Source organism: Fundulus heteroclitus, chromosome 4 (genome assembly GCF_011125445.2).
Source record: "Fundulus heteroclitus isolate FHET01 chromosome 4, MU-UCD_Fhet_4.1, whole genome shotgun sequence".
Taxonomy (NCBI): Eukaryota; Metazoa; Chordata; class Actinopteri; order Cyprinodontiformes; family Fundulidae; genus Fundulus; species Fundulus heteroclitus.
Window position 1 is genome coordinate 13,511,961 of NC_046364.1, and position 26,800 is coordinate 13,538,760.

Sequence of the window (26,800 nt, forward strand, 5' to 3'; positions counted from 1 at the left end):
ATATGAGGAGGTTAGCCAAACAAACAGATTGCACATGAATGACAATGAGGCAGAAAATTGGTGAGAGCGGCAACAGACATCGACAGAAGACTGCAAAGCAATATTGCATGAGGGCTTTAAAATATGCAGGTAGGTTGTGAAGTAGATTCTCAGCAAATGGTCTGCCACCGCTTCCACTCAGAAAGGACACCCACACATTGTCCATGCACACTCAGTCTGTCTGTCTCTTTGCCCCGTTTACTCATAAAAAACCATAGGAATAAAAAAGGGAGCACAGAAAAAAATGATGGAGAGAGCCTTAGAGGTTAAAGGATGAATTTCCCAGCATCTTTTACCTCCGCCTCTGACCATCTGCCTCTCTGGCAATAGCCTCCGCCTCCTCAGGTTAAACTCTAAATTGGCAGTAAGCTAAGCAGCCACTTAGACGGGAAGATTCAGGTGGGTAAAATCAAATACTTATACACAAAGCTGTGTTATACAATTTAGGTAAGTGCATATTGAAAACTAGAGAAGATGTTGGATTTGGCTATATTGGACCGCTGAAATGTTGCCTTCCAACAAACAAGCAACAAAGAGTAAGGTGAAGTGAAAGGAAATTGACTGGCAGATGGTGAATGATGAAAACTGAGATACGTATTAGAGAATCGAATGAGAAATGCATAGGAAGTACTAAAATGCAAGCATAACACACAGAAGATTCAAGAACACAGATGGAAAGTGAACTGAATAGATCAGTGGGGAAGAAACGGAGAGGCAAAATAGGAGGATAAAAATTAGACATAAAAAAGATAGGGAAAGGGAGCAAAACTGGGGTCAAAGAAATGATGACAAAGAAAACAGTGAACGGCTTATTCTTTCAGGGGGGGAAAAAAAACACATATTTAGAAAAAAAGCTTGTTTCAGATGTAGCCTGTGGTCTCATCCCCGCACTCAAGCAGAGGCGGAAAATGAATACTGACAGAAAAAGAACAACAGAGGAAGAAGAAAAAAAATTAAAAGCAAAATAAAAAAAAAACAACAAAAAAAAAACGTCAGGCTAATGTTAAGTCAGAATCTTAAGCCATCCTTCATATCTTGCACTATGCTGACTGATGCTCTCCAAAAACCGAATAACTCGGATCGGAGCCTCACAATGGGACCTCCTGTCCTCATTAATTATACTTCTCAGTGCTGATTATTCATATGCTAAGCAGCCAGGTAACATTAGGAAGTGAGACACCTCCAGGGTGAAGTTGAGCTTCCTTAGCTTCAAGTGAGTGGGAACAACAGGCTGATATACAACAGAGCTACCACCAGCGGATTAGGCATGGGTCCCACAATCTCATGGTTAACCCAAATGAAAGCTGACTTTCTTTTTCTTTTCTTTTTTTTTAAGCCAATGAACCCCCACCACACAAAAAATACAGTGGGAATCATTACTGTCAAGTCTGTATTATTCCTATAAAACATTAAACAGAAAGTACAAAAAAAGGTCAACAACAAAAAACAAAATATCTTACTGAAATGTATTTTTTGACCAAAAATAGGTTAAATAACGAGTGTTTCCCATGTAGCCTTTCTCTTTCTAGATTGGAGCAGACATTTGCATTTCTGCATGTGCTCATTGGCCTGGCATCAGCTCCTCAGAAAGTAGGACTGAGAGCTTGTTACAGCAGCCCCACTGTGTGGCCTCCCTTGGCACACAAACACAAATTAGCCGAGGGACGACTGCTGTGGCAGAAAGCTTCTCTGCAGACAAAACCTCTTAATATTCCTTCCAAGTCCATTAGGGTCTCAAGAGATTGGCGAGGATTGATTGTTTATACTTGATACTACCAGGGGCTTCAAGGCCAGATCCTTGGTCAAAATTAGAGATGGCGTTTGGTAAATCCCGATGAATTGGAAAATAAATACAAACCTGACTGTTGTTGTCACGGCCAAAGTAAGGGACAAAATAGAGGAAGCCTTCATCTAATTAGGAAATGACTGTTGACTTTTGGTTTTGGCTTTAGACTTCACTTACAATTGGACTAGTTTCCAAATCAGAGGCTTAAATTTTTGTCTTTTTTTTTTCTTAACAAATGACAGTTTTTTTTTTTTATTCCTTTCAGGATAAAGCTTGTCCAAGGAATTCTTCAATGAAGTCAGTGACCTCTACACACCCTCGCCCCACACACTTCACACACATGCAACCTCAACAGGAAGAAAGAATGCCTTCTTGTTCAGCCCCGACACAGACACCCAGGTGCAGAGTGGGAATGTCTGGCTTCAAATCATGCTTCATAATGTCCCTTAAAAACAGTCCCAAAATCTGAATGGTAAAAATCTATTTACTACATTACCTAGCATAATGATAATATTATTATTGATAATAATAGGAAACTTTTGCTTTTAGTGGCACAACTGGATCCTTTCACAAAGGAATATATATTGCTGGGTGTTTTGAAGGAGTTGAATATCAGTAAAGTGGTGATAAGGATAACGTCATAAATGTGCTGTTGTTTAACAGTACATTAATCGCTTACAGCTGTGCCATACCCCCAACTTTAAAATTTCACGTTGTTCATGAAGCAACTATCATTTAAGGCTAACAGTGATTGGCTCCAGTTCCTGAGTTTAAGATACCTGAAAAGTCAGCTGACAGAGTTGAAATTATTGTTTTTTTCTCTCTCAAAGGTTATTAGTTTGATTTATACTCCTCACTGTATAGATTATTTACGATTTGACTAAATAATAATTTAAAAAATAATTACTTAGAGAAATTGAACTAACATTTTGAAAATCTAAAGTGTATGGATGTTATGTCCCAAGAAAACATTCAATAGCCTGACAAATATGGAAGACTGAAGTGTAAATTTTTTCTTTCTGTGTGCTTTCACAATGTTTTTTGACTACATATAAAATATCGGTTTTAACAACAAAACACATTACCAATGCATGAATGTGTTCAAGTGTGTGAGCTCATGCAAAAAATGACAAGTGGCAAACTGGCCCTCAGCTGCACCTGACAACTTGTTTCGTCTCACTCTGAACCATCTACAGTACACACCTATAGGGATTTACTTAAAAAAAAAAAAAAAGGGTCTGGAAATCCGGCTGGTTCATTCCCCACATGGGAGTTTTTTTCAAGCACAATTGCATCACCCGCCTGACATATTGGCACTCCTGGTAAAAATGTAATGAAATGAAAGAAACAACAATAATAGTAAAAAATGCTGTAGCATGAACTCACAATAAAAATAGCAAATCTCAACCTTTAATCTTAGTATAATTATTGTGTCTGGAAAATGCCTGAGCCAATACATGAATGTTTTTCCACAAAGTCCAGGGTGCCAGAAGTATTGGCATCCCCGTGGTTGACAGTTTATAAAACAATTTTTTGCCCATAAGACGGGACTTAGTTTTCTCCTATAACATTTCAAACAGTTGGAGCATATAGTGAGAAATCTATGACTATTTTTCTATACATAATCTCTCCTGGAGTCGTAGTTTCTTTCTTCTTTCCAGCCAACATCGCAGGTTTTCTAAAAGATTTAAAACTGGAGGCTTTATATAGCGATGGGAAAAGGTTATTTTTTTGTGTTCACAAACCATTTCTGTGTTCATTTGGCTTTATTCTTCGAATCATTATCCTGCTAAAAGCTCCAGTTCCAATCCATTTTTCTGCTTTTTTTTTTTTGCGCAGAAGCTGACAGATTTTTATTTATAGTTGTATTGTATTTAAAATAGAACAGTCACAAAGGAAAAAACCATGCCCACAGCATCACAGATCCTCCACTGCACCCAACAGTGGACATGAGGCTCATTTCCATAGCACCCCCTGTTGTTTAACGCTGGAACCAAACTGATTTGTGGAGGGTGCTAAATATAGGCGAGTAGCAGTATGCAAGCAGGTGATTATTTACTCTTGAAAAGCCAGACGGATTAGTAGTTTGAAAATTGAGTATGCTTCTTTTACATAAATTACTTTGAATAATACTTGGGACACCACCAAATTCATAAGAGTCATAAGAAAATCAATGATTCTCGGTCCACCAGTAATTGAATAATAACTGACGCACATGATCTTAAGACTCTAATCAGTTCAATCTGTCTGGCACATTACTTTGCGCACACTCTCTTCTGGTCTGGTTATGAATATCAGCCAAATGACTGGGCTATTAATAAACAGACACACTTCCTACTGTGAAGATATGGACCAGAACAAGGCAGCCATTGATCTCTTCGGATTGAATAAGTGTTAAGGGAACAAAGTCAGATAACAATCACAGCAAAACACGTACAATCAGACACACATGTTCCCCTTTCATAGAGGATTCCATGTGATGTAGAGCCTGGGGTGACCACAATCCAAAGTCTGGCAAAGAAAGCCTTTCATTGTTCGTGGAATGAGGGTGGGCTGGTTTCTGGGACACTGAAAGACCCTTCCAAGTATGCAGTGGGGCTACATGGCAAAAGAGGCCACAGTGTTTAAAGCGGAAATATGGGCAACGGGGTCAAACATGTGGCTGTTTAGTATCCTGCTTATTCTTACACTCGACTTCAATTCCTAGGTACGACAAATTATGCTGCAGCGTCGGAAAAACTACAGCAGAATAGAGGTCGTAGCTCTGTATTAGTTTTCTGCAGCGATGATGGCTAGAATATAGTTTGTTGGGTGATAACTGTAGTGGATAAATCAACACAATAGATAAAGTTTCTTATTTTTATGTGTACTTTCTTGTATGCAACATTAAAAAAAATTGCTTTCAAAAGAGCATCCTTCTCTATTTTCTTTCCTTTTTTTTCCCTTTTTTTTGCCTGGCAGATGTGACCCTCAATTTTCTGTTACTGGAACTGTACCTTCTGAATGTCACAGCTGAAAGCAGCCATAAAGCTCTTACACCAAGAAAAAAAAAACTTTCTTGGAAATGCAGTTGTGGCAGGAAATAGAAAATAAATCTGGGTGCATATATCCATTATCAGGGCACGTTATCGTCAGAGGGGAGTCTGTGGAGAGAGAGGAAAGCAGGCTGGATCTCTATGTGAACCGCAAGATAGGGGAAACCAATTTTCACCTCCTCCCTGTGCATTCCCAACATACTGCTTTCTTCAGGCCTTGCTAACGCTGCACAACCAGGGTTAAATCACTTCATCTAAATAAGCCAGCCAAATGTTTTACACCTCTGCATATTACTGAGTGCCGATAAGGTGCCGGTTCACCGTTCTGTGCAGAGCAGCTCTTATTTTCCTCTATGCTGTCAGCTCTGTGGCCCAAACAAAGATGAGCACATCGGTGAGCTTCGGTGAATGCGGGAGCCAGAGAGAGAGAGAGAGAGAGTGAGAGAGAACGAGAGAGAGAGAAAGAGAGAGGAAAAAAGGAGTAAAAATAAAAGTGAGAGAGTATTTTAGAAACCCTGCCATTTCTTATGGTCTTGACGATAAAGCAACAGACAAGTCATACGTTATGTTTGTGTTAAATATTCCCGTGTGCGGCCTCTCTATGACAGTTTATTCCAAAGCAGATTTATCACAAGTCTTATCCGCTCTCCTCAACAGACAAAGGGGAGCCACGTGGCTTCCACTGTAGCGCGCTCATGCCTGGGGCACAAGACCAAGCACACAATCGATATAAATCTCCAGTCTATACATTGAAGAGGAGTAGGTTGACATACGTCCTTCTGGCTGACACGTATCACAACTTCTTCTCTAATTAGCTTTCTAAGGAGCTTTATACATCTAATAAAGCCTGTTTTAGACTCCCCCAAGAAAAACGTAACAAATACTATCCAGGCTAAATCCTCTCCATCTTTGTTGTCCTGATGAGGGAAATCACAGCACAGATTTAAGGAAATATATAATTAGTCTTAACGCTGATTAATGAATGTTCTTAATTCATCTCACGATGGGAACAGATGTAGACTTAATCAGCTACCATTCAATCACAAGATCAAACGTTTTTTTTCCGTGTTAATACCAAGGCAGCGAGAACTCTCCTATGAGCCAAGACATACTTACGTTTTTGACTTAGAAAAGACATTTTCGAAAAACAACATAATGTAAAAATCTTCATTTAGAGAGTTAACGTCTTAAGACACTGTTACTTTTACGTAAAACACAAAACCAAGCCAAAATGTTTCATGTATCTCTGGAATTTGCATCTTGTTAACTACAGCAGCATGTCTTAATCTTTGGAATCCTTGTGAAATTAAATTGGCATATGTATACATTTCTCACTTTTTATGTATGGTGAAAAATCTGTATCTAAATACCAGCTCAATTGATGATAGAAAACAGAAACATAAAAACATGAAGCAATTAAAATGAAAATAAGGCAAAGGAAATCAAAACAAACACAAGCAAATGCTGGTAAAGCAACTTGAGATGAGCAATACGCTATTAATTTGATCCAACTTGACTTCAATGAAGTACACGATTGAAAAAAAAAAACTACTTCCAGAAGGTTTTTTGAAAGTATGTGGGAATCTTGAATAATAATTTATTTGTCATTTCAACTTTAATGTGTCCTCTGCATCCCTTAGGGAGCAGTGGGCTAGCAGTGGGCTGGAACTGTGAGGCAGGGAGCATTCTGGGGCTAAGGGTCTTGCTTAGGGAACCCTTTGCTCCAGGACAATCTGTGGGCTTCAAACAGGGGGAACTTGCAGCCTTTCCAGGCTACAAGCACTCTGCTGTAACCGCTAAGGCACCATTCCCCCTATGCCCCCAAAAAACATCTGACAGCACCTGTGGTCGAACCTGCAGCGCTCAGTCTTATCAGGTTTCCAGTTACAGCTGATATAACCCGATGCTAATTATACTATGTCAAACTGATTACAAAATATTTGCTATAGCATCTACTGTGGGTACAATTATGTTGTTATAGCTATGTATATATATATATATATATATATATATATATATATATATATATATATATATATATATATTATTTTATTTATTTTTATTTATTTTTATCAAGGGAAATAAGAGGCATTAAATTCTTTTGTTCATTTGTGCTCTTCCTGGCCTGAGATATCAGCCCATTTGGACTATTTAACATGTTCATGACTGCCTGAATGCAGTACCTTCTGAATTCAGACAAGCTCTGAGAAACACAAAGCGCTTCTCACTTGAGGTACATCCAACATGCTGCCTTCCAACCTGAAGCAAAGCTAAGCCTACAATTATTCATACTCCCCACGGATTTAGTTGTTCATTTCCATTTAGCCAAACAGTTTATTCCTGATGAGACAGCATACAGGTACTTTAAAAGAAGCGGACAAACAAAAGAGGATACTTATTTAAAGACAATATATGTTGTTTACATTTTATTATAAAATGTCTCATTGAAAGTTATTTATACCCTTCTAAATAATAGGTGGAAAAAGTTTTATTGGCATTACAGCAGTCAAATCCGTATTTTATTTGCTGTCCAGCTTCTCCAGAGTTTTGACTGCTATTTTGATGACAAGCTCCAAACCTTTGAGGTTGGTAGGCCTCTTTGGTGTCACCCTAATCAAAAACTCCCTCCCTCAGAAGAAACTCGTTGCTACAGTAAAATATTACTTTTATCCTCAATCTATCAGAAGTATGAATAACTCTAAAGTTGCTGCTTAACCCATTTGATCTGTCAAACCAGCACAGGCTATCAGAAACAAAAGTTGCCTTTTATAGGTCAAAGGAATGTTTGGTCACTTCAAACTTCCGGGGGACCATAAATGAAGTACAAGAGGCCAAATCAGTAGGTGATTATAAATGCATACCCCTACTTTTTGGTCCTCTGAATTGTGTCTAATTTTGTGCAAGCATAAAGCTTTAAATATATCTGTGTGCTCCTAATAAGTGCATTCTATTTTCTGTATTCCATTTCTATGGTAGGTTCAAGAATAGCTGGTGCATTTTTGCTCTTTCTCTTGGAAACCCATATTTATTCTTGGCTCCATGCGATAAGTTGGAAATAGGAATAATGTTTGATGATGTATAGAAGAGAGAGTAGGGGTTGTTGTGGAGGAAGGGTTGCATAAAAATCTGCTTCGGGGCAGCCCGGCTGGACAAACTAGACAAGTAAGGATGGATCGGGTGCAGTGTGCTTGGAGATGGAGGTTGGGCCGCAGTGCTGTTAGGTGGAGGCTTAGAGTTGACTAACGAGAAAGAAGTTCAGCCTTGTAGATGTTTATCCCCAGAAGAACTTGGTGGGTTCTTTACAGCTTCATATACACAAATATCACTTAGGCCCGCAAATAACATGCTTTTGTTAAAGATCATCTCCATAGCAACGTGTCCGAATCTAGCTCTACCTATTGGCAAGCTAGAAGCCATCCTTCACACCAGACAACAAAGCAGAGGGCTTGCTGTGAGATACACTTATGCTGTGGTACCTCGCTTAGTTAGAACCTGAAATAGTAACGGAGGTACCCATTGGCCGGTGCAACAGCTGGTTACCATAGAGACTTTACAGAGACTGGCGGCCTGACATATTGCTGATGAATAAGTTACCTTGATTTCTTAGGCACGTCCTCCTGCTGCTTTGGCATCAAGGGATTTGGCTGGTGCTGTTGCTCCCTAAGTGCTGTTCATTCTTCCAACATATGAAGAAATACGAGTTTATTGATATCCTACCTACAAGAGAAATTTGCTATTTTCTTTCATAGAATATTGTTGACATATGTAGAGTTATAATGCATTGTTAGATTGCTTTAATGTGAATACCTTTTCCAAGACAATCCTAGCTCATTTAAAACGTCTCCCTATACAGCAGTTTCATCCATTGAGAGATCCCACTGGAATAAGAGGGGCTTTACGCCTTGCTAAAGGGCACCTCTGCAGGGGGGTTCTTCTCCCTCATCTAATTTATCCTCCCTGTTCAGAATTGACCGAGCTACCATCTAATCCAAAGTTTGCTTTCATGAACTTCACTCCGCTCGTTTTATGTGTGCAGTTGTATGCGAATGTAAACCAGTGTCTGGAAACTAAAGAGAAATAAAAAAGCAACATTCGCCTCAGGCTCCCAGTGGCATGACCAATGCACCTGCTTTCAAAGAGGATCCTACACATAACTTAGGCTGGAGGGTGTTTTTACCTCCTCGCAACATCAGTGTATAACTTAGCACAGTCTTTAATGTTTTTTTTTTACTTTTCACCCTGGAAATGAAAGTATTTTTTTATCCTTCTTTTGTCTGGAGTCAATAACATTTGGGAATTTTCTGTAGAAAATGCCCCACAGAAAACAAACCTCCCAAAAAACTTGAATCAACATACCATAAAAAGTTTACAGAGCAGGTTTTAAGAAATAACCCTTTAGATAAAATGTTTTTGGAATCAGAACATACCGTTATGAGAAACATACTGTATATAAAGGGATTTGTGTCAGTCCCAGAGATAATAAAAGTAACGACTAAAGTTTGTACCAAAACTTAGCTCATTTTAAAGTGTCTGACTGATCTTGATCTTAATTCAGTACAATGACATCAGAGTGCTGACTAGTTCAGTGCAGAGCCACTGTTTGCCCTGTTAGAATCCTCTTTTCTCTTTCTTTTTACTAAAGATTTTGCCAATGTGTCACAAGTCATTTTAGAGAAATCAGATTGCTTATTCCAATTTCAATAACTATTTGAACCAAACCTTGATGGTTTGGGTTATTTTATAAGATTTGTTTATTTTTAGAACAGCAGCTTGTTGTCAAAACCTTACAAAAATGCAATTCCCTTTCAGTGGCAAGCTTCTATCAGAAAATCAGAACAAATTATTATTTAGACTCTGCTAGTCTTATCTCTTCCAGACAAAAACACATTTCATATTTATAAAGGATGCTATCTTTCCTGTATAAAGAATTACTTTGATTGAGAGGAATGTGATGCCAAAGAGTTGTAAGGAGAGAGAAGAGCCTTACAGAGAGGCTTTTTTTATGTATTATTTGGAACCCCTTAATCTCCCAAGCACGTTATGTCTCTTTAATGTCTCAGTAGAGTTCAATATTGTTTTAAAATGTGGGCAGTTACAGAATTTATTCTTGTGTGAATAAAAAAGCTGCAGCCTACACAATATTTTCCAACAGAAGTGTGGAATGCATCAAAGCATTTTCTCCCAGCTACTTTAGGGATCAAATACAAAGAGAGAAGAAAAGAAAACACTATGGGAGCCTTTCTTCTGTATAATGAATGCTATCAGAATTGGTGCTTATGTAAACCTGTATAATATTGAACATTTCCATTAGAGAATTAACAATTAAAGAGGTGCTTTTTCATGTATTTCTCTTGCTTTCATATTACCTGTATACATCTACAGCACTACAAGTGAGTCATATAACATTCTTCTTTATCTTTGGATCATCTGGCCGTTAGTTTTAGAAGCATACATTGTAAAATACAAAGAGTCTGTGGATGACACATGACTGACCGAGCACCAGAAACTGAATGCCGCTGGTTTCTCATCCAAACTATGTTAAAAAGGCATGTGACATCATCCTTATGTGGATAATTGTTCAAGTGGATGTATGATCTGTCAGGCGCACTCAATTTCTTCATAACAAAATTGTATAACAGAACAAACGTGAACATGAGGGTTATGAGTCTGCTTCAAAAGAGAGCGTGTACGTCTCCTTCAATAGACACGCTGGGTTTCCGTCAGATGCCTTCACAGAATTTAACAAATCTGATTGCTTGAATAGTTCAGTTTCAGCCTATTGTTAGACCAGACTTTTGTCTCTTGTGCATTCACATAATTGCTCGGTCATAAAAAAAAAAGGAGCTTTAAAAAAAATGCATGTTGCTTTGTGCTATTTGCATATTAATTGAGAGGATGTTGTATGGAATAAATGGAATGGCAATTCAGACCGTTTCAAGAATCACTCTATGCATATAGATGATGCATTTTAAAACATCTCCGAAAGTGCCAAAATGAACGTATTCTAAGAAATTCAATTAAAGGCCCTGGATTTGCTGATATTTTTATACATTATCATCTTTGCATATGAATTTTCTTGATTTGGGCAAAAAATGAAGAAATGATGACACATTTTGAAAAGGCAGGCAAGATGATTATACTTACAGGAATCAGGTTTCAATTTCAGACAGCTGGTGCACACAGCTTTTAGAAAGTGACCATGTAGCTGAGGTCAAGCTTTAATACCTATATTTATTATTTTTTTATTTATCTGGGTTTTTTTTTTCCTCCTTCCTCCTCTCTCATAATGCAGACTAAGCTCTGCTTCTGGCTTTGAAACCGAGTAGACAGATTAAGCTGAGTTAGGCCTACTTTTCATAAATGTGTTGGTGTGGCACTTTGAAATCCTCCACTCCCCCTCAGCCCTATACACCTTTTCCTCTGCAACAGAAAAATAAAACAATTAAGAGGTGACACATCTGCGCTTCTTTGTATGAAAGTTGGCTGGAGATTAACGAATGAAAGTGTCAGTATGAAAAGCTCAAACTACTAAAAAGAGAAGGAAAAACACAACTACCCCTCTTTACAGGGCTGTTTGATTCCCACATATACACATTTTGAGAGCATTTCTGATTAAGATGATCCAGATGTTGATAATGATGTAAGTGGGATGGATGATGGATTGATTTATCCTTTCTTTTTTTATTAGTTAGCTCAGCATAAGACGGGAATATAGCAAATACTCTATATTTACTTGAAAACTAAATCAACAATAAAACACAGCACTATAAGACCCCATTCTGAAATTCCTCTATAAATAGATTGAGGTGATAATATTTGCGTGCACCTTTTTTTATTCAGGGAAGTGATATTAAGCTACTGCCCTCATTTACCTTACGGCAATGTAATATGAATGAAGGTATGTGCAGAGTGCATATAAAAATGTTAAGCAAATGCTGCAGAAGCCTGGTGTGAATAATTTTAACTGTATTTAGTGATTCTTCCAGTCTTTCAGGGTTGTGAAGCCCTCACTTCTTCGTACTGCTTCTCTGTAGGGTTAGGGAGGGAGGCAGGGCCATCACATATAAAGAGGCTACTTATGCACTTTATAGGCATGTGTTTGATTTAATGGTCGACTGCTGTACACTTACGTTTTTACTGTAAGTGTAAAAATACCAATTGTGTATTACAACAGCACTTTCTCCCGTTCATCTAACATTCCAGTCTTTTTTTTTTTTGTTCCAAGTTCTAATTCTTTACACTACCAAGCTGCTCTAATTGGTCATAAACAATTGAGGCCAAAAACAGTTGGAGAGTTGTTTCCTGTGTCTGTGTCACATGGCTTTAAATCAGGAGGAAATTTAATTTGTTCCAGGTCTGTGTGTGCCATAGGAACACAATCTTGTCTCATCTGTCAAAACAAATACCTCTGAGCTGCATCAACAACATAAACGTAACCCAAATATATGTATATGAATCTGCTTGTGAAGACACACACAGTCCAATTAACTAACCTCCCAGGATCTTTCAGTGAGCCACCAATTTGCTTTTTATCCGCTTCAGCAAAACATTCACCACATTCAAGGGTCGTTTATACTAACAGCGGCGTTATCTTTTTTCCCCACAAACATCTTCTTATAAGATCGGAAATTGTGCCAAATTAAGCACAAGACTGACATCAAGCAAATGGGGTTTATTGCTATGATTCAAGAAATGAAATGGAGAAAAGAATTATCTTTGGTTTGGACTTTCAAAATTTTTCACAGGGACAAGAAAAAAAAACAGTTTGGCACAAAGGATGATATAGCCTTAGAAAAAAATAATCTTTTTCACTTCACACTTTCTAAATGTTGTAAAATCTCAGCAACTCTTTTGTTGCTGGGATAGCTAAAAGAAGAAAAACTATGACTAAAACCCCTGGGTGTCAGATGTTTTAAAACAGCTGCCAACTTGATCCCACTGACATTCGTGAATTTAGGTCAGCACAGCTCAACACTTAGCGTGCCAACAAACTGCATTGAATTTTATTGTTCGTTAATTATTATGTTGACTGTCCATCAGTTTCTCTGTGAGTCGTTTTCAAAAAACAGATCAGTCAAAGCAAAAAAAACAAAAAATAATAAATCCCTCTGAAAAAATACTGCTTGGCGGTCTAATCAGCTGTTCTTCTTTTGCAGGCAAAGGCAAAGTGGTGCACAACTGGCAGCCTAGAAACTACAGAAACTTCTTAACACAACAGAAATAGACAATAAACAGACAAAGTCGAAACAAGTGAGAAATAGTCTCTTTGAAACATTTATTATGAAATTATAAAGGTAGAATAGCACTGTTCAGGTAAAGCTTTTGTCAACAGAATAGGAGCTGCAGTGTACTTAAAAACTGTAAGAGTTGATTCCAGATGTAATGAATGCGTACCCGAAAAGGGCTTAAAAGCCGAAAGTCAAACGTAAAAGGCAAGACAAAGCAAATGAATAATACCAAAATAAAATCATCAATATTAATTACAAGTCCATTATTGTTTAACACAGCACATTAGGCAAGATTACCAGGAGTTCAAAGTGTGTTTAAATGAAAACATCATATATACAAGAAAGATTTACAGTGATGAGGGTTACAGACCAGATTCTTTATGAGCTATGAGACCCGATGGCGAAGCAGTCAATGGCAGTCACAGTTAAAAGTCCTGTGTAAAACAAAAAAAAAAAAAAAAAAAAAAAAAAACTGGGGGTGTGGAAAGATTGGAGCTGGGAAAGAAGATGGCTGGCGATGTCATTATCCCGACTATTAGTCTGGACACTGGCACGCGTCAGTGACAGTTTGTGACTGTGTGTTACTTGACATGACAACCCAACTGATAAGGTATCCCTGTGGGGTTTGTCATGTCAGAACATACAGCACGGCAATGCCCAGGCACTCCTGCTCCTCTAATGATAAACAGAGAGGACAAAAACAGGAACGTAGCCGGGCCATGTCCTGAAAACAAACCACCCTCATCCATTACTAATGATCACAACACAAAGGTGAAAACACCCCCATTGTTGGCGATTTAACATTGCGTGTAATGGCACCGGCCCAGATAGGAGCGTGGGTGAAAGGTTAGGGCTGGAGATGGGGAAGAAAGAGAGTGGTTGGAGGGACCAAGTGAGGAGTGGAAAGAGGAGATGGGTAGTCCAGGGGGAGGTGAGGAACATTCAAACAATGATGTAGCATCAAAAGTTCATTTTTTTTTTTTTATTACAAAACTTTTTCTTTTTTTTGCAGACAAGCAAGCAGTCAAGAAACATTTTCTTCCACCCTCTACTCTTCTTTTTACTGGTATTTAAAGAGAATTCAAATAAAGTGTTAATACCACTTCTGTATGTTTTGAGCAGCAGTTTGTCTTTTTCTTGTCATGCAGTGTTGGAAGATTTACGAGGCTAGTATGTCAGCTTGATTGATTGCTTCAGAAAGAAATGGGAAATGCTGTTTGCAGATTGGTGAAAACATGGAGTTGAATTAAGTAATGACAGCCCCACAAAAGCCACACAGACTTTTGTGCAGCAATGTTACAAAGCGCAAGTGAATGATGAATGTGAGATAAATGGGTTGCCAGCCAAAAAATGATGGACAATCGACAAAACCAGAAAAAGAAAACAAATAAATAAATAAATAATGTGAACAAACACAAGTAAGACTTTTCAGAATGGAGAAACATTTGTCAACATGAAAACTGAGTTGTGCATGTGTCTTGGGAAAAAAAAAAAAAAAAAAAAAACGTGTAATGACAAAAGGTTTGTCATTATGCGTTGTGAAAAATGTATCGGAAACAGAAATTACCACATAAATACAAATAAAACAAATTAAATGTAATTCCTGGTAATTTGCCATTTTGTCTGTGTTTTGGCCCATGGTCGTTACAAAAAAATGATAGAAAATAATAACAGAAAAATTATAAATACATAAATATAATACATAAATATATAAATATATCATTTTTTAACAGAATAAAAAATACAAACAAAGAATTGAAATCTAAAGTTTATCCAGTGCTCCAACAGGGAGCTGTGATTTATTTTGTTGTTTTGCGCAGACAAAACAGGATCACCCCTGGGGCAATAATCTTCTCAGATAGTTCAGCTCACATCCGCTACCTTAGTAAAACCTGCCATCCATTTCATTTCCTTCTACCCACCTGGACATAAGAGTACCTGACAAGGTTCTTAAAGAAATACAATGTTCTCTGTGGCAAAGAGCCTTGCAAATCCTGCACTGATAATTCAAGGTTTTGATAGAAAACTTCACTCACAGACTTATTGGCTTACTGTTTAAGGATATCTACATATGTCTTGGGGATATGCTACATTTTATCCAAAAAGAGAACACTGTGCTCAGGCTATTTTTCTTGCAGCTACCTGTAGTTTGCTCAGAAATTTACTTGCTGTTGGCAACAGACTCAAGACAGACCACAAATTAGCCTGATTAAAGTCTTCATATTTATTAGTCCAGTGTTATTACTAAGTCACATCCACAAAACAAATGCACAAAAAAAAAAAACACGTATTTTACACGTTGGTTGTTGATATTAAGGGTTGAAGCCCACTGGAACATCATTAGTCAGACGTATCAGGGGCGCGTAAAGTATTAGAGATCACAAACCGGGAATCCTGATTAAGTGACAGGATAGCTGGGGAGAAGGATGTATGATCACAGTTGACAACAATCACTGGCCTCTCTCCATCTTACTCCGCCAAACTCTGTGTCAGCACAACCCAGAAGATATAGCAACAGACTTTTCCCCTCAGGTGCAACATTGTCATAGTTCATTAATCTTCTCAAACTTCTCCTGCTGCCATCAGCCCCCGTACATACTACTAATCCCCTTATTAATGTGGCAAATGAACCTGCACAAGAAGGACGACTCCCCCAAGGCTCCATAATTACAATGGTCTGTATAAACTCCTGTTTGCATTGAATGTCCATTCATTAAATGTACCGACAAGACAACGGCAGAATTACTGAGCTAAGCAGTCATGTTTTGCTCTCACAGGTTTTTATAACGCTCTGTGCTTTAATCTGTATACTCCATCAAGTGTAAAAGTTAATAGCCTGCTCATTATTTGTTACTTATAGTGGAATCATATGTCTGCTTTTGCTGTAATGGTCAAAACAGGAAGAAAATTTATGCATGAAGAAGAATTTGCATCTTTTGTGGTTGGCTGTGTACGGGTAATTCCTAAAAGGAGAGCTTTTGTAGCATCTGTCCCCGAAGCTAAGGCATGATTTGGGATGTAGAGAAATATATTGCGGCAGTGCAAATAAAATAAAAGGCAAACACTACCTCTTCCCTGACATGCAAAAAAAAAAAAAAAGAAACAAAAAATAAAATAAAATGAAGACTTTCACACATGTATTTTAAGGATCTGTTGTACAATTAAAAATATTATGTTGGCTCACTAGTGTGCCTCCCCACACATACCTTGTGCTACAAATAAAAAAAAAATAAAAAATAAAAATAAAACAGGAAAGATAAAACATGATTTGTGTTTGTGAGAACATTCACATGTATCTATTAGACCTCTCATTTTCACAATGCTACTTCCGAACCCTGCAAACCCCAGTCAACCATGATAACATGAGCCCTGGGATCTGACGCAGAGCACATAGTTAATGCATAGCCACTGGGCTCATGTTATGATAGTGAACCATAGCTATGCCTAAGACTACTGACAGGATGAGAGGAAGACTGATGGTGATGATTATATTTGGGTTCTTAGATGCTTCTGATGCCTTATGAAACTAGGACAGGTTTTTTTTTTCTTTCAGTGTTGTTTACACTAATGTGGGTCCCTAGAGGGTAAATAATAAGAGAGGAAAAAAAAAAAGAATGAGTAGGCTAGGATTGCTTCCTTTGCTATCAGCAGAGTTTGGGGACAGTATAAACCTCACACCACAAGGCATTTGTCTCTGATGGCACAGTTGTAAATGTCTGTTATTACGACTCCCTATATGTTCTATGCTCCCGGAAACGAAGGTCAGGATTTGCTGTTGCTTTCAATATCTTTCATTCCTGCTACCTTTTTTCTCCATCAGTTTTCATTGTTATTGATTGGCACTGACGCTGCACAGAAGTGACTGTTGAAAACTGAAAGAAAATTGCTTTTTAATTCTTAGAGAAAAGGTCAATTTTAAACTCTGTTCTGCTGGGCTTTGTGTGTCTTTCTCTTGAACATCCTTTTCAATTAACTGCTTATTTCCTGGTAACTTCAGGTGACAGTGGATGTTTGCCGTTGGTTTGTTGAAGAAAAGTAAATGCTAAATTTCATCATTCTAACATTCACCTTTGTGATGGTTTATATAGTGCAACAAACTGCACCCTACAGACTTCAATTTCAGTATATTACATCAACTCATATTTTTCAACCAAAAAATAACTAGTAATACCTTGAAATCATATTGACACATTTTATTATCTATGTGTATATAAGAAATCTTTTAATATTGCAGTTCTTATCTTCTTTTTTTCCCTAAAGCCTAGCAACTCTGCATGGAATATGATATGATAATCCGATGATATTGCTTTCTGGATTTACTGTCTGCTTAAGGTTTCACTCAAAAGTAATTGGTATTATTTTCATTCTTGCTTTTAAAGAGAAACTTGGCTAATCTTCTTTCTGTTTTTATTTAATATGCAGACAGAAATTCCAGAAATGTGTTCTGTGTGGTAATTGTGAAACAGTAATGACATTCACATGTCAGTACTAATGGTTGGCAATGTGCAAAACATTCAAGATAAGGATGGAAAAATAAAATGAATACTTTGTCAAATTATTGCAGAATAATCATTTTAGTATGCCTGATATTTATTATTATACCTTGCTTTTAAAATTGACCCTCCAACAATTAAGTACTTTGAACTAGCTATGACTATCTATTTATCAGAAACTGAATCTCTTTTTGAGATCAAGCGTCAAAGAAAGTTCATGGATGATAAAAAAATAAAATAAAATAAAATTGTTTTATTTTTTAAATATTAGTCCTCTGGTTGATAATTACCTCAGTGACTTTTTTTGTTTCAGTTGGCCATGAGGTATCAGCCTTTCACTATTCGTTAAACAAGTCTGAATACATATAGTATCATTCAGCTGCGGAAAATAGAGTAAATATTGACCTGAATGCAACAACAACAAAATAAGGCAAAAATCAAAATGAAATAGAAGAAATGTTTGGGAAAAAGCTTAATGAGTTACTGAAGTTTTTTACTGAAGTTTTTTTTTTTCTAAGAGTTAAACACGGCCTTAAAAAAGTTTGAATGGTCGAGCAGGGAAACGTCTCCCCAGTGAAACTCTTAAGGCTCGTTCTGAGGGATGACAAGACATCTCAGGTCAAAAAGGGCACAGATATTTGGCACCACCAGTGGGTTCTGGGTCTGCCCTGGGGTCTTTTCCCAGTGGGACAAGCTCAGAAAACCTCTAAACAAATATATTCAGGAAACATCCTGATCCAATGCCCGAACCACCTCAACTAAGGCCTTTTGATCTGGAGTAGCAGTGGATTTGCTCCAAGACTTCCCCCAGATGACCGAGCTCATTAGCATTTCTTTAGGGTGGAGTCTAGCTACTGCAAGGAGAAAATTAATTTCAGCTGCTTCTATCGGGGACCTTGTTCTTTCAGTCATGATCCATGTCTTATGACCACAGTTGAGGGTTGGAGCATAAAGCCTGGGTGTGAAGTATTATAAGACACTGATTTCAGTGAGCAGTTCTAGGGTTAGCAATGTTATGCGGCCAAAAAAACAGGCTATCCTCTATTCCAAACATGACAATGCTGAATATATTGGGGTCAGTTTGTGAAAGAGCAATTTAAAGAGAATGACACATCATTGTGGACCACCCCACCCTGTCCTAATCCCAGTAAGATTTAGATCATTTCCAATGTACTGGACTCTGGCAACAATTTAATTCAACTCTGTGTGAAAATTAGGGGTGGAAGATACAACAGCATTAAATTGGGAAGGATTAGAACATGCTGACAATCTGCTAAAGCTGAGATATAATGGAATCATCTATTATCCCCTACAATTAAGCTGATACTGAAAATGCTGGCAGAAATAATTTGAATCTTTGTGGAGTTACTTTGTGAAAAGTGGTTTCCCCTTGTACGCTGATGCTCAAAGTGAAAGATCAATAAAAGACAGATTATGTTGGCTGCTGCAGCTACATGTTGTTCTGTGTGATCTGAGCTGGTCCATTGTTTATTGAAGACCTTATTGCTGGGCAAAGTCGGAGTCCTTCAAAAGAAAAGCCAATACAGCTAATTGTTTTTTATGATGAAGTGTTGTTAAAGCTTTAAAGACTTTTAAGTACACACAGACTTATTTTCAAATTACTGGTTGTTTCTTTTTTTTTTTTTTGTTATCTTGCTTTTCAAAAACTATTAAATGTACCCCATGAAATTTGGGGTTATTTTAAATCCAGATGACCGGTGTTTTTTTTTTTTTTTTCCAATGAACTGTTGAAATTATACTGTTTCAACAGTATAGTGACAACAACAAACATGTGATGTGACGGTGTTCAGGTTGAAAATTAATTTGATTTGTAGAAAATGTCTTTTCTCTATCAATTACTGTTGTTGTTCAGGTACATGTGTTTTATTGTTTTCCTTAGGCTTCATTGTAACACATTTTATGTAGCAACCATAGAATACACTTAAAATATAGTTTTTGAATTTCGTTAAACAGCCTTGACGCTGTGTACGTTGTTGTTAAATTTCAGTTACTCTTAATGCAAGTTGCCAAAATAGCACAAACTGCATAAAACTTAACATAAAATTTTCTTTGCACCAACTGCTTTTTAATGTTTTTTTTTTCATGAATGGCTACATTTTGACATTAACAAAAAAAAAACATTTATCCCGATGTTTTTACCATACCACCAACCCCAAGTGAAACACACGGGTTTGACATTGAAAGGGGTTCAGGGAAGGTTATTCAATTTTGCAATGTTGTTGTTTTTTTTTTTGTTATTCGTTACTTCGGCTGTTCAATTATTTTACTAAATTAGTATGCATATAAGCCAATATGGATTGTAGGAATATGTATAACTACTTTCACAATGTTTTATTACAGTAGTTTTCATAGATAAAAAAAAATCAATTACGTATTAAGTTCAATTATTTACAATGGGTGCTAGTAGTGAAGGAAGATTTATTGGCAACTGAACTGCGTAGAGGCCTGTAAAAGGTTATATCTATGTTGTACACAAGTACCTCAAAAGGCATGAATCAAACTACACAAAGCTCTGTGAGCAAAAACGTATATCGTAAGTGGCACTATAGAGAACACATCGGCTCCGTTTGTGTGCTTCTTTGAATCATTTGTCAGAATTATTGATTCTAGTAAATCTTGTGTGGAATTGTGGGATGACTGAGCAAATCAATGATGTTGTGCTTACAGTATAGTATCATACCTCATGTGTCCCCCCTCTAGGACTGGAATAGAGCACCCCAACACACCAGCCGCAGCCACCATCACCTATTTTGTCATCTCTTCTCACATCTCTCTCGCATACCCAACCGCACACAAGCCCCAACTGGTGGGTGACGCCATAATGAATGCCTCTTTTGACTGGTACTTCTCACACAGAGGCACATTAAATGCATCCCAGATGCAGTGACCCGGAGGTATGCATCTACAGGAGTTGCACAGTGTTGTCCCTGTAATTCCACTCTCTCCTCCGGATAGATCTTATCACTCAGCTCTACAACTGCCATTATCAATCTTCCCTGTGCAGCCTCTGCATCATTAGGTGAGAGTATTTCACTAAGAACTCTAACATAGGTTTCATTCCTTTCTTGTCCTCCCTTGCGCTCCACTGCGAGTTGGCATAGCTCCAGGCTGTGCCATGCAGCGCAACAGTGCCACCTAAGGGTTCAGTACCACCACATGTCAAGCCTGACCTACAGGCTGAGCTCACAGCCTGCCATTTCTCTCCCTGCACCTTCTCTCCTCCCTGTTTTTGTCCATGTGTGTTCCGCTAGATTAGAACTGTGTGTTGTGTAGTGCTGCTTTATTAGCAGAAAAATTAATAAGGCTTTGATAAAAAGCAGCATGGATTACATTGAAATTTGAGGCTCATTATTGGCTAATCCTTTTTGAATTGGATGTGTATCAAGTTGCAGACGAGCTTTACTCAGTTCGCCAGTGTGATTTTAGAGGAGGCATTTAATTCAAGCTTCGATGATGAGGCAAAGCCTACAGTGACATTCACAATACCACTGTCGCAGTCTAATTATTGACTATTGTTGCTGCAGCAGGTGTTGAAAAGGTTACACAGTCTTTAGTGATATTACAATACACACTAAAATAAACAAACAAACAAAAAACATGAAAACACTTTTATGAGAAGAGAGGTGAAAAGTCCGTTTTTTTCATGTTGGCAGCATTTTGCTGTGATGATGACAGTTATCTGAGTAGATAGGCAAGAAAAAAATGTTTCTTTCACAAAGAACACTGAATCACAATTATTGTTGTGAGGATATAGTTTGCCAGTTTATAAACTGGGTGCTGAAGAGAAATAGTAAGGCAAGAACATTTCTTACCCACTTGCATTTTCTTAATATATGAATTCAGTAGTTTTAATAATAAAAACACGTTTATGATTATCATCCCCGAATTCTGATGCTGAGTCCATAATCAACTCCATTTTTTTAGCTGTTCTTTTTTTCTTAATTTTAGGTTGAGACACAGAGGAAATTGTTGCAGTTGTAACTCTCCAGTACTTTGTTTCTGTTTCTTCAAACTACCTTAAAGTGAGTCCCTAATCTAGACTGGCACTTCAGCACTGTGGAACAGGGCAGTTATAGGCAGTACTTATAGACCAGTAAAAGTGCTCCTTTACCTGCTGTCTGGTGTGCACGGGCCCCTTCGTTTTGAACCCTCCTTGGGAGCTGCTCTCTGAGGCACTGAAGTGGTCGGAGCTCGTGGAGGATCTCTTCGAAAGGGTATCACAGCCCCCAACAAATGTGTTATCCAGTGGGAGTTCCTGGATCACATGATGCTTCTTGACTGAGACAGGTGTGTCCGCCTTGAGGTGGAAGGCCGATTGCGGTGAGGCTGACTTGTAGTGCCGAGCCAGATCGGGGCTGCTGGGTTTAAAGGTGGTAGTAGGTGTGGCATTCCAATCAAAGCGCCCAATCCCTTGATCTTCCAGCTCAGTGGGCAGACTTATGGTTCCGTTGATTGGTTCATGGGCAGGATCATCTGGTTTGTTCCCCTCGATGGTGACAAAGTTGAGCAAGGAGCTTTTGGGGGACTTTCGTTTCTTGCGCTTTTTCTTTTTGTTCTGCTTGTTTTCGGTGTTGGGTGACATCCACTCGGCCCCTTGTTTTTTTCTTTGCGCAGCTTTGAATCTGGAAGCGTGGCGACAGCGCAGCAGCACAGTCACAAAGATGACAATAATCACCACCAGTGCGCCCGTAACGAAGGCTATCATTATGGTTAAATAGTCACCATTTTGATACGTTTCACTGCTTTCACCAATGTTTCGGTCTATTGGAGTCTCCATTGTGCGCCGGATGAGATCATAAATGAGAGTTGAGTTACCCACAGTGTCATTGACATATAGAAACACTAGCACCAGGGTATGGAGAGATTTGGGATATCCCAGGTCACTGATATTGACCACTAATCTGTGTAAGCCTATGTCAGTTACTGCAGGCTTTTCTTCCAGCGTAATATTTCCTGTGACAGGGTCAATTCTGAATAAGCCCTTGTTATTCCCGCTCACAATAGTGTATTTCAGTTCAGCGTTCATCCCTGTGTCGCCATCAACAGCAAACACCTCTGCTACCACAGATCCCGGGATAGAGGACAGAGGGACAAGCTTGAAAGATGTGTTAGAGGGTGGGTAGATGACGATTGGCGTGTTGTCGTTAACATCAATGACATTGATGGTCACCTTTGCGGCTGAGGAGCAAGGAGGTCTGCCACTGTCCACAGCCCTAACATCAAAAGTATAGGAGCTCTGTTGCTCCCTGTCAAATGACACATTAGATTTTATCACCCCAGAGTATGGATCTAGTATAAAGTTCTCATTGTCATTCAGAATAGAAAGAGAGACAGCAGCATTTTCTCCTGCATCTGAATCTGTCACAGTTATCACCCCCACTGTGCTGTATTTAGGCAGATTCTCGGAAACAAAAAACTGAAAGTGGTTGTGTGTGAATTTAGGATTGTTATCGTTTTCATCAAGCACAGTTACAATGACAGCTGCTTGTGTTTGCAAAGGGGGAGTCCCATTATCTCTCGCCGTTACTGTGAAGAGAAATCTATCCTGATCCTCTCTATCAAAAACCCTGGATGCAGTCAGGACCCCAGTTTTCCGGTCCAGATCAAAAAATGATGCATTTGGTCCCAGCTGATACACTATCTCTGCGTTCTTTCCACTGTCCTCATCCGTAGCGGTGAGTGTGGTAAGGAACAGGTCGCGTTTGTTGTTTTCCATGATGGCCAGCTCGATGACTGGCTGAGTAAAAATAGGTGGGTTGTCATTCTCATCCTCCAGCCTCACTCTCACCAAGGCTGTCTGGTTCAAGCTCGGCTTTCCAGAATCTGAAGCAACTATTTTGAAGTTGTATTCCTTCGTCCCCTCGTAGTCAAGCAGAGCAGATGTTTCCAGCAGATACTGGTTGTCGTACACGGCTTTCAGATGGAAGGGTACATCCTTCTCGATGAAACAAATGACCTTGCCATTTATGTCAGTGTCTCTGTCTGAAACTGTGATGAGAGCGATCTTAGTATTGATGGGATCCTTCTCTGAGAGGAAAACAGTGCCATTAATCGGACTGATTATGTATCTCAAGTCTATATTAGGTGGATTGTCATTAACATCAGTCACATTTATGGCAACCGTAGCTCTGGCTGGACTTGAACTGCCATCGCTGGCTAAAACAGAGAGCTTGTGAATGGAAGTCTCCTCCCTGTCCAGAGGTCTCTGCACTGTAATTAGGCCAGATGTTGTATTTAATGCGAAAAGTCTTTTAGTCGCAGGAGACACTTGAGTTCCAAATACATAATGTATGTCTGCATTTGCTCCTATGTCTGCATCCGTAGCCTGGAGTTGCACAACAGATGTGCCTATGGGGGAGTTCTCGGGTATATGCACCTCTATCTGACTCTCTTTGAACACTGGCTTGTTATCATTGACATCTGTTACGGTGACCTGAAGAATAGCAGTGCTGGATTTCTGTGGACTGCCACCATCCTCTACTTTAATCTTCATCACATAAGTATCCTTCTGCTCCCGGTCAAGATTCTGCTGCACAATAAGCTGGGGCCACTTCTCCCCCTCAGGCGTCTCTACAATGTCTAAACCAAAGGCACTTTGCCCATTGATCAGCTCGTATTTGTGGACACTGTTGGGGCCAGTGTCTGGGTCAGTGGCAGAAGGAATAGCAAAGCGGCTGTTAATGAGAGTGTTTTCTGGGATGGAGATGTTGATCACAGGGGACGGGAACATGGGGGCATTATCATTTGTGTCTTTGACAATTATTTTGATCTTAATGAGCCTGAAATAATCATTAGGCAGGATGACCACTTCGATTTCAAAGGAGCACTCGCTGTCCTCAAACGAGGGACCGGGGCACAACTTCTCTCTGTCGATTCGGTTTGATGTTGTAAATATCTCCCCAGTGCTGCTCAGAACGCGGACCAGTGGGTTGTCTCCAGCTTTGGAGACCAGTCGGTACACAAGATTAGCACTTGCTCCAGTGGCAGCATTTGTATGGGAAATGTTTAGGTCCTTTGGTATATTTCCAATGAGGACGTTTTCTTGCAACTCCTCCCTGATGGGATAGATTAATTCTTGAGCTATTGAAGGATCAAGCCATATGCAGGCAAGCAGAGCACCCAACAGGTAATAGTCTTTCAGATCCATGGCAATGTTAATTTTTCCCCAGGCTTTGCAATGTAATGATTTACTTCTGTGCAGTGTTGAACACGACGACAGTAATCATCCAAGAAAACACCTATGAACACATGAGAGTTTCTGTTCAGTGAAGTTTCTTAAGCGTGCTCGATAATAAAAATTTTCCTACCACCACTTTAAAAGTAAAAAAATAAATAAAATTTAAGTAGAATTGCTTTTCTTACATTTGTCTTTTATGAGTATATATTAAATCTAAATGGAAAAGTTCAGCTGGAAACCTTTTAAACATTTGCAAAAATCAGCAAATACTAAACTGCTGCAGCAGTGTGTTTCTCCCTTTGCAAATCCTCCTAATTTCATGCTCACCAAGAATCTTCCACCCCTAAGGCAGGAAAACTTCACAACACATTACACAGTCTTAATAATTTCTCACTTAAATTGGCAACGTTAAAGAGCTTAAGCTGTGTGTGGGCTCCTAAACGAATGAATGCGCATGAATGGAGCCTACAAAGTAAGCTCAGTCAGATGTTGAATTCAGCGGGCATCTGAGACCTCTTCTTATCCTACATACATACCCCAAATCCGTTGCAGCAAAAGGAGAAAACCGGAGTGTGTCAGCTCATACTCTTCTCATCCCTTGTTGCCGTATGTGAGTTCATTCAGGTAAAGAGATCCCTCTCTGCTGATAGGCGTTTTGTTCCAGAAAGGAGAGAGAGAAGGCAAAAAAAAAAAGCCCTGTAGGAGTGATTAGACAGGTGAACAGGTTTGGAGTAAAATCTGCAAAGCGCAAAAACTGGGGTTAACGTGGGGCTGCATAGCTGGTGTCGCAGTTCCTTTCTTCCAATTTAACTTCAGGAATAGACAGAATGACGGCGCGACCTGCGGGGTCTGCGGTGATCGTGGCTGCGCGGTTCCCCGGTACGCACAACAAGGTGATCAGTGGTTTGTGGTGCCTTTCGTAAGTAGAGATCCCCCCCCCCCCAAAAAAAAGATTGTATATATCAATGGTGATCTCCCGTAAATGTCTAGAGAAAACCGGCTTTCCCTCCTCTCTTATGCCCGGCTACCTGTGAAGGTGAAGGTGCCGACGAGGTGAACGCAGGAGGAGACGTTGCTCGTGTCCCGTCATGATTCAACTTCACGAAGCTCCATCAGTGACTGCCAGATGAAGGCATAAAGCAGCAAAAAATAAATAAAAATAATGATAAAAAATAAATAAAAATATATATTTATAAAAAAAAAAGGAGGTGCAAAATATGAGGATCAATCCCACTCGGAGATGCCAAGCAACAATAAAAGCCTTTACTGTGTTGTACACCCGACGCTCCGAGAGCGCGCTGCCGCTTATCCTCGCAGTCTCACTCCCAGAGCAGAATATCTTGCACTAACTCTTTGTAAACCCATAGGAGGGGTGGTGAAGTATACCACTCCAACGCCCCCCTCCTGCCACCCCGCCGACCCTCGTCATTGGACACCGCCCATCTCTTTCAGTTGCGTTGTCAACCCGGAGCCGCAGCAGGATTGGTCCGCAGTCACGTCACTTTAAGCAGTCCGGAGGGTCGTCGGCAGCGAGGTGCTCGGAGAGGATGCTGCAGGCTGCAGAGAGACGCTTAACCAAAACCCGGAGGCTGGAGGTTTGATGATGAGGATGACGACGATGAAGCTGGCTGTCCTATTGACGGCAGCGTATAAACAAAACGAGTGGATGTCCTCTTTCTCCGTGTCTGTAAAGGCAAAGCATACGGGCAGGGGTTCTGAAGGGACGCATCAACGCGTAAATGCCAACCTGTTTGCCTGTTTAATTGGCGAGCTGCTTTGAAAGAAAGAAAAAAAAAAGACACACTCGGTGAATTCTGCACAGCAAAAAAATAAACCTAAGCTTACAATGAAAGCTCTGTGTGAGAGTCTCTCATAACTGGGCTACAGACAGAGAATCCGTTGTCTAAGCATCTTTGCGCCGAGGTGCAAATTCGCGCTCCGCGCAGCGCTCTTCGCACCCCGCAGCCAGCCGTCAGCATTTGTCCGTCAGAAATAACCTTGACAGTTATCCTCTGTCATCA

The 26,800-nt window shown here is 39.3% G+C and overlaps 1 protein-coding gene across 4 annotated transcripts in view; it reads right to left on the reverse strand.

Annotated features, from left to right (window-relative positions):
- LOC105934451 (protocadherin-9) overlaps positions 1 to 26,272 on the reverse strand; it is a 244,499-nt gene extending 218,227 nt beyond the window's left edge. For 2 of the 4 annotated variants that reach the window (XM_036136080.1, XM_036136079.1), the window contains exons 1-2: positions 25,316 to 26,272; positions 21,714 to 24,840 (exon numbers count right to left, since the gene is read on the reverse strand). In XM_036136080.1, the coding sequence (XP_035991973.1) occupies positions 21,714 to 24,749 (3,036 nt within the window). In that variant the 5' untranslated portion in view covers positions 24,750 to 24,840; positions 25,316 to 26,272. The remainder of the gene's footprint in view (positions 1 to 21,713; positions 24,841 to 25,315) is intronic. The other 2 variants (XM_036136082.1, XM_036136081.1) reach the window with 2 other exon arrangements.
- Between the last annotated feature and the right edge of the window lie 528 nt (positions 26,273 to 26,800).